Raw genomic sequence first — 12,121 nt, 5'->3', positions numbered from 1 at the left:
CTGGTATTCTTATTCGTATGCTTTAAAACCAGTTATAAATTTTTACAAGTTGGCCACAGTTTATATTTAATGTAGACTGGAATTCTGAAACAATCCTCTAGGTAATTTCACTCAGAAGTGAACCAAACTATGAGTCACAGAGCTGCAGACCAATGTCTGGAAAAAATAATGTAAAATCTTTTCTCACATTTTTATCGCTGCTCACTGAGCTTAATTAGGAGACTATGACATTAGAATTAAATGCATAGTATTCTGGAACAGTTTTGGCCAGTATGAAAATGCTGATTCAGTATTCATTATTGAATGCTGGTCAGTATTCAAGGACCATCTTCTTGCCCAGAAGCAGTGCACCCCAAGAAAAAGAAGGCAGGCAAGAATGCTGAGAGGCCTCTGTGGATAAACAAGTTGTTTCTGGTCTTACTTAAGCATGAAAAGAAAGTCTGTAGGGTGTGGAATCAGAAACAGGTTACGTGGGAGGATTGCAGGGGCTGCTGATGGACTATGTGCATTGTGCAGAAATCCAGTAGCCTCATAGCTGACAGGTTCTCCTGGTAATCTGGTTTGGTCTGGCTTTGTTAAAGAGCACTTTTTTCCCCATTTTTATTCAAAAATTGTGTATTAAATCCAGATATAAGTATTTAGAAAAAAAAAAATCTCACTGCCAGCCTTCATGTGTATGGCATAAGAATGAACTGCCTTCTATTCATACTGTGTTATAAATTGTAAAATAACTGACCTTTATACAAGGGATTAAAAAACATTTAGACATGAACACTTCTGATATTAAGCGTCAAACTATAATTAATGTCCCAATTCTAATACTTAACTAATTTTGAGACAAAACAGTGATGTAGTTTATATGGGGAAACATTATCTTAAAGTCCAGAGTTTGACATGTCAGTTCCTGTTGCTATAAGTTATATCAAGGTGTGATGAGATTGAATCATAGTTTTCAAGTAATTGTACAGGCCCAGCAAAAATGTTTGGTGTTAATCATCATTACTTGCTGACCATATTTGGTCAGAAACAGAACAGTTGCTGCCTATGTTGCTTCTATCTATTGCACTGTCTATCTTGCATGCATTTAGCTGTTATCATGTCTCAAGTATGTTCCTAAATAAGCCTTACATAACACATAACATAGTACTAATAACACTAATTGCTGGAATTACATTTTGAGCCTTCCCTTACCCTCAAAGAATAAATTATTAAAAAAGACAGAAACTCCAAACGATGCCAACAACAAAAAAGAACAGCAAAAAAAGCCCTCTTTCAAATGTTCGTATTTAATGTGTTGAGAGGAAAAGGCAGGGAAAACTGTGGCATAGAATAAATGTGACTATTCACATAAGAAAAAAAATGGGGAGGACAAAGTGAGGATATTTACTAAGGAAGGGTGATAGTGCTGATTTGTATTTTTATTCTTCTCCAGAAAATCTGTTAAAAATGAGCTTTGTTTTCTCATCCTACATTGATGTATGCATGTGTACTTTGCAGCTTGTTCTAGGAGGCAGAATTTAGATACAAAAGCTTGAGATCACCTGTTTTGCACATAGTTTTCATCAGACCAAGAACAGATTCTATGCAGAAGAGCTTTGGGCATATCTATAACTGGCTCAGATGTCCCTAAGTATGAAAAAGGGAATTAAGAGCCTGGATATGAGGCATGTTGGGGGTGTATGTGGTGGCTCTGATTACGCGTTAGAAACAGCAGTATGAAATGTGGAAGTAGAACTTCCTGGTATGCAGCAGTAAAATAATTGCAGTACAACAAAATACAATGGTATCTGAGCTGAATAACAGACTGTGGCAGGAGAAAAATGTCCTGTAACATCTACTCTAGGATATTGTGACAAGCTGACTTATAATGGTATTATATATTAAGAACATGCAGGAGATATGTGCCTTGCTTTGACACCAATAATGCCAACTCTAGCTGGCTAACTATAGCAGAAAAAAATGATACTTGTGGTGGAAGAACAGGTGATTATACTAACAACTAGTGTTTTTTCATCTTTTGTTTTTAGAAAGCGTAGGCTTGTGTTCTGATGTGAACTGACTCCCAGTCTCCTCTGGTCCTAATTCTGATTATGCCAGTAATGGAACTTAAGGCTGCAAATACTAGTGTAATTGGGGGTTTAGAAATATGCAACTGTTGGTATAAACCACTGATTTTTTTTTTTCTTGAGTTTGAGACTAGAACTCCTAAATGATACAATGGCTATCAAAGTGATTGTAGAGGGATTATTACTGAAAGTCGTGCTGATACACAGGCAACACCAGTCACACAGTTATTTGCTCTTCTGATTGCGGTAACCAGAAGATTATTCCTGCCCCACATGTAGCTGACAGTAATTCATATTTATGATCCTTGAAGACATGGTAATTACCATGTGTGTTGCACAGAAAAAAAAATATCTTCAGCAACACAAAATCACAACCAAACAATAAAAGAAACCAAAACAACTACCCTACTGTTACTGAACAAAAACAGCAGCTTGAAAAGATAACTCCTTAAGACCAACGTGGGATTACAGAGCAAGCATTACCTTATTATGGTGCACAAAAAGTCTTTAGATTATAAACATTTTACTCAATACAGATTATAAACAATTTACTCAATACATTTAAAATTGCATAAACATTACTGATCTGTTGCTATGAACTGTTTGATAGTCTGGTTGGATTAAGGCCAGTTGGTGTGTTTTGTTTGAATATACATTCTACTGACAAATCTAGTGGCCATGTTTAGTTGTTGTTCTTCACTTCCCTGTATGTGTGTGTGTGCTGCCTGAGTTCCTTGTGATTTACCACCATTATTACTCAAAATGCTGTAAAATGTAGATAGCATTAGACACATTATAAAGTGTACCACCAGATAAGATGTAGATATGAAAAGATGTAAAAATATACCTTGTGATATATTGGTATAATCTTTATGCTTTCACAACCATGTTTGAGTCGCTTCCTGCATATCTACTTGTTGGCAAACTGAGCATCTAAAAATGCACTTCGATGCTCGGTGTGCTGTTTATCCCAAAGAACACCAGGAGATTTGAAATCCTCTCTTTTTACTGGCTTCAGTGGCTCCCTCTCTCTCTTGGTCAGTGGGCTCCCTTTCACAAGTATTTCTTTTGGACTGTAAGTCCATCAGCCTTAAAGGTGAGATTCAGGAAAGAGAGCACCAGGACTTCCTTTGCAACAATACCTCCTTGTGGGAGAAAACAAGAATTGACAACAAAGTCATTCCATGTGGATTTCACACTGCTGCAAATGAAATGAGAAAGACAGATGTAACAACACACAGAAAACAAGAATGTGACTCTTAGATAGGATTAAATAGAAGAAAGAGAATCAATTCAAAGACTGATTGTCTTGCCTGAAACATGGAAAAACATTTAGCTGTTGCTGGAGTATGATCTGGATCACTGTCTGTGGAGAGTGCTCACTAACTGCAGTAAGTGGTATTACTGCAACTGTCTGTACAGGCAGCCTACCATCAGCTAGCAAGCAGCCCGGCAAGTCTGTGTTCCCTTGTCAGCTATTTGCCAACAGCATACTTGCCAACAGGCTCACGACTGACTTATTTTTAAAAGTATTTTCAGGTAATTTTTTTTATATTTTTGGTGCTAGAGAGAAGTGCATGGATATCCTTAACTTTAAAAAAAATTACCTGTGGCTGAGCTATATTTTCACCTTTCTCTTTGAGCATGTTTATTTATTTATTCATGGCAAGCAAATCTACAAAACAGCAATCATTTGACAGCAGCAGCAGTACTTGATCAGCTAACGGTAGTAACACCATTTACTTTGCTATCTCTCCGTGTGTGCTGAAATGTGCCTTGGAGTTATGTGTCTTCCTTTAATTATATATTTAAGATATATCCTGACTTTATTCCTTTTAATTGCTTTTTACTTCAATGTCTGAAATAGCTGAAATATGATGGATATGCTTATCTTTCTGCTTCCATATTTACGCCACTGAATTAGTACTCTGTGTTTCATTGTTTTTGACAAATGTAATTAGGGGAGAAATCTGCCTGATGGGATTTACAAAAAAATGGATTAAATTGCATCAGTGTCATGCCTGTCTACAGCACTTGAAGAATGTTCTCACATTGTATTGGTGTTGGATATGTCATTTCCTGCTGCTTGTATACTTGTAGCTCCTTTCTTCCTAGACTGCAATCACACCTGTATTTTGGGGTCATGGTGCTATGGCCATCATATATTTGTTCATTGAACCACGTCAGCCAATGGCCAGCTTGTTCCTAGAGGGTTCATGTTTCAGACCCTTCTGACTTTGCTAGCAGTCACTGTTTGTCAGTGGAGAATTAGATTCAACATGAATAAAGTTTCACATGATTGACACCACTCTATTTCAGACTTGGCAGGAGTAATTCTGTTGTTCAGATATTGTATTGCAGATGTCTCTGTAGCCTAACTGTAGCAGGCTAAAATACTAATTTACTAAGCAGTAATGCACTCTAGGATACCTTTGCTTCCAAGCTGAGAATAACAAAATTCAGGCAAACTGGCAGATCTTGCAAACTGAGCATTAAGTTAAATATATAGCATGTTTTAGATGATTGATCTTTAAGTTTCAACTCTTACTCTCTTTATTCTGAAACAAAATAATGTCTTAGGGACCTCTCCAGTGCATAAAAAATGTTGAGCTGCTTTCAAACAGAGAAGTGAAGCAGGAAAAAAAACAACAACCGGTGCTGAGATCCACATTCTCCAGATATGAGACCTTGGCAGAGTCATACTAACAATATCCAAAATGCGTTTGGTTTTTCTTTTCAATGCAAATGTTATGGCTAAGGGCCTGGATCCAACATAATGAACAGCTGCCTAATGCAGTCAGCAGGAATATGTCTGAGGAGAAGAGTATGTCTTAAATATTCACTTTCTTGTGCTGCACTGTGACTTCTCACTTCATCTGGCATCCTGAGCAATCACTCGAGTATTCAGTAAGAGCTGGATATTGATGGCTAGAAGTTTGTCTATATTGTTCTAAGCTTATTGAAAGACTTGGATGTTGAGACAGCAGAAGTGGGGCTTGTGTGCATAGACTTAATTTAATCATTAAGTTTAATGCTACTTACTAGTAATGGTTTTATTTTTAAAGTACGTATAATTGCGTAAATATCAGTTTAAAGGAGAGAAGGAGATGGTAGTAGGGAATTTTGGTGCTTATAATGTTGTTAGAGCAGTTTAAGCCAAGATCTTTGGATGACTCAGGGATTTTTTTCAGAGACTGAATGCTGACAGGAATACAGTGCCCATTTAAATCTAGTTTTCAAAATTTATGCTGGAAAGCAGTATTTATTATCTATTTGCACAGTTGCTAGCTTATTTGCATAGATTTTATTTGTTAGATGCTTGAGTGTATGAGATTTTCATTCTATTAACTTTTATTCATATGAGAAAAGTAATATTTGATTCTCTTCCGAGTCCATGAATTACTTAACAGTAAGTACAAAATAATATAAAAAGAAGTGATTAGAAAAGTTTAACTTAGAGCCTCCGGTTTTCTTGTGTATAGTTAAGAGTAATTATGTGATTGCCAAAGGAACTGTTTAAGAGTTAAACGATTCAGAACAGAAAAGAAACAGCATTCAAAATGCAGGATATTCTGCATCATCTACAGTAATAGATCTCCATTCCAAAGTGTTAGGGCAACAAAAACACACCAGATTTTTTGATAATACCTGCGACTTCCCAGATAGCTGACAAAATTTTAAGTTTCTTCCTGAATGTTGCAGTATTGCCTAAATGAATTTGTCTTCATTTTACAGGTCAAGCTCTAAAGATATCAGCAGAGGCTTTTACCAGTGATCCCTGCTATTTGCCTAAGAGGCAGGCAGTTGTCCAAACAGCACGATCTCTTCTTACAGCTGTTACACGGCTTCTTATTCTGGCAGATATGGTTGATGTGGCATACTTACTGGAACATTTATCTGTGGTAAGTAAATTTTGACTTAAGTCAGACTCTCTTTGGCCAGAAAGAAAAGTGGTGGCTTTTTCTTTTTTTCTTTTTTTTTTTTTTTTTTTTGGTACACATAACACCCTGGCAACTAGTGGAAGTGTTGATTTGTAGAAAATTAAAAAAAAAAAAAAAAAAAAAAGTGCCTTACATCTAACTTAGCAGATAGTTATCTGTAAAACTATATTTAAAGTTCCTTTTTCTTTATCTCTTGTTTATGTGTGAAACCTTGATATTTGTGTGCAAGACGATTGATCTCTAGAGAACTTTGAAGGTGGAATTTTATGTGGATATTTAGGAAGGGAAGAGACCAATTATGTCAAGGTCTTTCTTTGTATTCAAGTCAGTTTGAGAAAGATAAGCTACAAGGAGAAGGAGGGAAATGTGTTAGAAAGGCCCTTGATAGCTCCCTGGCTCTAGCTATTTATTCGCAGACTGCAGATGGAAAAGGCTAGAAAGTTCTAATTTTGACACATCTTTAAAAATTGCATAGTAGAAAATACTTGTTAAAAGCAACTTAATTTTTCCTTCTGGGACAGATTTATTTTGGAAGTACATATGAAGGTAAGACACAAAACACAGTTTTTTGACATAGTCACCACCATGAGCTGTGCATTTTCACTAGTAATGAACAAGAGCCTCCACACTGAGCTTGTTTAAAAAAAAAAAAAAAAAAAAAAAGTCTGCATGGCTGTCCAGAATTTGTTTTGTCTTTCACACTGCTGGTGGCCACTGCTGAAACAAGCCACCCACCACCACCCTGTGCTCACATCCACTGTTTGGTGTCCATAAGCGTTCAGCAAACACTGATGGATGTCAGTGGGTGCAACTTTTTTCGCTTGGAGGAATTCAATGACCTATCAGAGAGCTAGATGCTCTCTGACCAGATCCACGTTGATCTTCCTTTCCCCAGACTTTCTTATTTCTGAGATCTGGGATTCCTGAGGTCTAGTCTTCACATTAAAGACTGAAGCAAGGAAGGCACATTCAGCCTTCTCAGCACCCTCTTTTACCAGGGTGTCTGCCTCATTTAGGGGACCCACATTTTCCCTAGTCTTCCTTTTACTGTTGATGTACTTAAAAAAAAAAAAAAAAAAAAAAAAAAAACAAACAAAAAACAAAAACTTTCTTCTTGCCCTTTATTCCCTTTGAAAGATTTATTTCCAGGAAGGCCTTAGCCATTCTTGCTGCATCTCTACAGGTCCTGATAACATTCCTATGTTATTCCCAGGTGGCCAGACCCTCTTTTTCCGCATTTCTACTTTATTTACTTTTAGTGTATCTGTAAGTTCCTTGCTCATCCATGCAGACCTCCTGCCACGTTTCCCTGATCTCTTACTTTTAGGGCTGCTCATCAGGTGCTATTTTGTTAGACTGCAACTCACTTGCCATCTGTCACATGACAAAAAAATTTAATAGAGTATTGGTGGGAAGGTTCAGCTTCTACTGCCATACCACCAATATCTGCCTTATATGGGCCAACATAACAAAATAGGAGACGTTACTTTTGGAATAGCCATTGTATTATAATAATTCTGTATTCAGTCATCTTTTTTCTTCTTTTTCTGTTTCTCTTTGTACAGCAAGGATGGCCCTGTTCTTCTATTACCATATAAAACTAACATGGTTTGGTCACTATTCCATAATTAAGCAAAATATGTCCATTTCTGTTAAGCAACATTAGTAAAATTTCCTGCTTACACAAATTCTTTTGCTGATAACCATAGTGTCTTGAGTGACTTTAATGTTGCCAGCATCATACTTCTGACTCCCAAAATATGCTGCTGAGTTCCTCTTCTGGGAAGAGTGAGGAATTCTCTTCAAGTTTCCTTTTATATTCTAGTATCTTACACACTGATTAAAAAAAAAAAAAAAAAAATCAGGTTCTATTGACTTTAAATTTTTGGGGAAAAATTTAGCTCCCAATCAAACAGAATTTGTTGTTTCATACTGCAGTATTTCATAATAAAACAATGTTGTTTGGGTTCCAGTGCTTTATTTGAAACATTCAGCTTTGACAATTGCTGGAGGTGCAGCACAGGATAAAATAAGCACTGACTTGCAGAAAAGTCTATATTATTATATTCCAGCTGTAAGAAAGTGGCCTCTTTTGTAGCATTTGTGTGAAAAAAGTCTTAAATGATTGTATTTTAATTGGTAACCCATTGCATTTTTATATAAGTATGTTCATTATGTTAAAAGAACTCTTGTAAAATCCTTTCAGTGTGTTTTACATAAGAGAATTGTAACTGGGAAGCTTTCTTTCCCATAGTTTCAGTATTTCTAAACAGCTCTGTAACTCATTTCATTATTTTCATTTGAAAATGAAAGCAAATAATAATTGGAGATCATAGTGAATGCAGAGAACCATCAGAGAAACTCCAACACTGCAAGGAGTACAGTTATGTTTCTCTTCTTCCATACTTTAGTTTAATTCTCTACAGGAATGAGAACTGAATTCCTCATTTATGTCTCCGAATAAATCTGTGTGGCAGAACTCACTCCAAAATGCTTATGTAAAATGACCCTAGTTTTTAGAAGATACATTTGTCATGATTATTTGGTCTCTGCACTGGCTGTTAAACTCAACAACATTGGTATTTAGTTGTCATGGTATCTTGTTGACATCTAATCAGGAAACTGACTTAGAATATTTAGAAATAGATTAGATTTAGCAGATTTAGAAGACTTAGAAGAGGTAATTTCAACACATGCTAGTGAACCACATTCAGATAAGATTCTGAGCTCTATCCAGCTGAGCCAGATTTAAATAAGACTCATTAAGTATTTTAATTTCATTCTTTCAAAGGCCTTAACTTCAATTATTGGACCTTTGAACTTCCTTAGGAATTCTTTTTTTTTCCCCTTCAATGGAGTCTTGATCCCATAAAAAAAAGATTGTATTCAGTAACTGTGGCATAGAAAGTAGACTTTACATTTGCTGTACCAGCTCTATTTTCTCAATGTCTACAGGTTCATATGACTAGGAAATCAACTTTCATAAAAAAAAAAAAAAAATCTTTAGCAGTTGTTATTAAAATGTTATTAAAAGCTCAAAACATTTTAATAGTCCATTTTATTCTTCTCTTCGCAAAGATGTGAAGAAAAGTGTTACACTGTTATTAATCATTTGAAATCTGTGATATTTCATTGTTTTATTTCCATAACTCTGTGCTCTGTAATTGTCATAAAATCACAAAAAGTTTGATAAAAATAAAGTTAATTTTAAAAAATTGAGAAAGAAGGTAGCCCATCATCATAAAATATTAATATTTATAAATAATAGCAATTAATACAAATAATTTATTATTAATCATTCTACTAGTATTTAATCATACTAATATTTAATCATATTAATATTTGGTTAGCATGTTATTTAAGTCTCATCCAGTACAAAGTATTTCACTGGGTATTTTCTGTTTATGTTATTTTTAAACTCATTTAGCAAAGAGTGCTGAATTTAGTCTTGTTCATGCAATAAATTGGATTAATTAGCTCACAGTCATTCAAAACATTTAATATCATGCTTGCTTCTATTGGGAGAATGCAGCCTGGGTTTTTTTTCACTTTAATTTCCTCTGCAGTCTTTGTACAAGAATATGAAAGAGACAGTGACAATTTGACTAGCTGTCATATATAGCCTCTTCTAGTGTTATCTGTCATCTGCCATGTCTGCCATTCGACATGTACCTGAGAAAAAGGATGAACCACGTGTACTTCTTCCAGTTTGCAGCCTGTAAGAGTATTGTGCTTTCCATTCAGAAATACAGCATGGTTGAGGTTGGAAAGGACTTCTGGGTCCATCTGGTCCAACCCCGCTGCTCAAGCAGCAATACCACCTAGAGCAGGTTGCCCAGGACAACATTCAGGTGTTTTTTGAGGATCTTCAGGGAGGTGACTCTGCTGCATATCTGGGCAACCTGTGCCTGTGCTCCATCACCCGCACAGTGCAGAAGTGCTTCCTGATGCTTAGATGGAACATCTTGCTCACTAACTCTGATCCTGGCACTGGATGGGTTCCACTGAAAAGAACCATTGTGAAGATGAGATTCTTTTATGAAATTTCACCAGTAAGGTGGAGATAATTTTGGTTGTTTACATAGTCCTATGGTATCTTCACTGCCCCAAACTATTGCATATTAGAACTATCTGACTGATCATATTCCATCATACTATATTTCTAGTTATTTCTAGGAATTCACAGGCTTATAAAAGTATGATAATGCAGTGCAAATGCTCATTGACTGAGAAAATAAGATACAACACACTAATGAAAATAGTTTCATCTTTAAACAACTAATTTTTTTTTTAAATAGGCAAGAGTTTGAATTGTAGAATCATAGAATTGCCAAAGTTGGAAAAGACTTTTGAGATCAGCTAGTCCAACCATCTACCTACCACCAGTATTTCCCCACTAAAGCAGTGTCCTGTAGCACAACATCTAAGCTTTACTTGAGCACCTCCTGAGACGGACACTCAGCCACCTCCCTGGGAAGCCTGTTCCAATTCCATGGCCACTCTTTCAGAGGGGAATTTTTTCTAATAGTTCTCGATATCTGATTTTCCATGCTTAGTTTACAGCTTGACTTCTCTAACCAAAACTGTGTTGTGAAAAACATAGAGAGCTACTTTATATGTCACATTATTTGATTCTGCGCTGCATTACCAGCTTCATTCATTAAGGCTAGTGGTGCTCAATATTATTTAATTAAGTGAATTAGCAGACTAATGGAACTGCTTGAATTTATTGATCAAGGGAGAACAGCAAAAAAGTAACAAGCTCTGAGCTTTTCATTTAAAATATGTTGGCAGTCTGTTTTTCTCTTATCTATTCCAGACCATGCTGAACCAGTGTGTTTTGTCTGCCTTTTCCCCCTTTTTATTGTGCTTTTAGGATTACTTTTTAAGTCTTCATATTTTTCAAAAACACCTCAGACAGTGGGATCTTCATAAAATGTTTGCTTAGAGTTATTTAACTACGGTCAGGAAAAAAGATGAGAATGGCTACAGATAAGAAGTGACTTGAGAACTTGAGCACTGTGGGTGTAGTGCTTCATGTTCTTCCCTTCCCTGCAGTGGAAGCATTAAAAACTTTTTTAGCAGGAGAGGGATAGTATGGTGACATAGAAGAAAGATAAGTCATTTTAGGCTTACCTATGCTTCAGGTTTAGGAATATGACTTTACTTGCATAACTCTACTTAATGCAGAATCTGACTTGCATGCCACATCACCTTCTGACTGCTTTCTGTTGTGGTGCAACATTAAAAAAAAAAAAAAGGAAAAAAAAAAAAAAAAAAGAAAATAGTCTCAGTCTACTCAGAGGTAGAGGGTCAGTTTTTAACATCAAAAATGACCAGAGTCTTCTCTCCTTTTCTTTGGTGAGTGTGAACGATCACCACAGCAATAGAAACCTGTGTAAATGAGATGTTAAAAGTTAACAGGAGTGTTTGAGATTGGATTTGGCTTCTTCTGTGGTTCATACTCATATTTTTCTCATCAGCCACCGGAACTAGATTCTTACTGAGACCAGTGTATGACACGTGGAACACAGTTATTTGTAATTAGAGTTACAGTGTTTATCATGATACTCCACAAATAATATAGCAATCTGTAAAGTGCAATAAATAACAAAGAAAAAGCAGCCCCTAAGAATTATTTTAAGAAGAGCTGCATTTCTCTAAGTGAACATTCTCTTGCTTGCAAACAGAACCTGAATGCCCTTCTGTTCTTGTTATCTTGACTGTGCTGCTTTGTGACCCCCTAATGACTCATAGCTTTCCAACCCCTAGGGCTTCCCTTGAAACAGCAACACTTAACGACTCTAGCAAACTGTTGCTAGGGAACAGGCTCCACAGTGGCTACGATGCAGTTTATGTAACATCCCTGGTTTTAGTCTTAGTATGGGAATTGCTGAAAAAAGAACATCATCCTTTTCTTGCAAGTCAGAAGCATGGCTTTGAAGGGACCCTAACTGGCCAACTTCAGGTGGAACTACTTCAGATTTTCTTTGAAATGACCAAGCGTGAGGGCTCCCAAATCTGTTTTACCAGAGCACAAGAAAACAAAATGGAATACTGTAGCTGTATTTTCAAGAAAAAAATCACACTGCAATGAAAAGATCTGAAAACAAA

At 36.2% G+C, this 12,121-nt stretch overlaps 1 protein-coding gene across 5 annotated transcripts in view; it reads left to right on the top strand.

The window, feature by feature from the left end:
* The window catches only part of CTNNA3 (catenin alpha 3), a 422,209-nt gene that overhangs the window by 24,153 nt on the left and 385,935 nt on the right, over nt 1-12,121 (top strand). For all 5 annotated transcript variants that reach the window (XM_031554365.2, XM_085230255.1, XM_085230251.1 and 2 more), the window contains exon 4: nt 5,802-5,968. In XM_031554365.2, coding sequence (XP_031410225.2) covers nt 5,802-5,968 — 167 coding nt within the window. The remainder of the gene's footprint in view (nt 1-5,801; nt 5,969-12,121) is intronic.

Source organism: Meleagris gallopavo, chromosome 8 (assembly GCF_905368555.1).
Source record: "Meleagris gallopavo chromosome 8, MGAL_WU_HG_1.1, whole genome shotgun sequence".
Lineage (NCBI taxonomy): Eukaryota > Metazoa > Chordata > Aves > Galliformes > Phasianidae > Meleagris > Meleagris gallopavo.
Note: the sequence above shows the minus strand (reverse complement) of the source record. Positions and strands in the feature narration are given on the sequence as shown.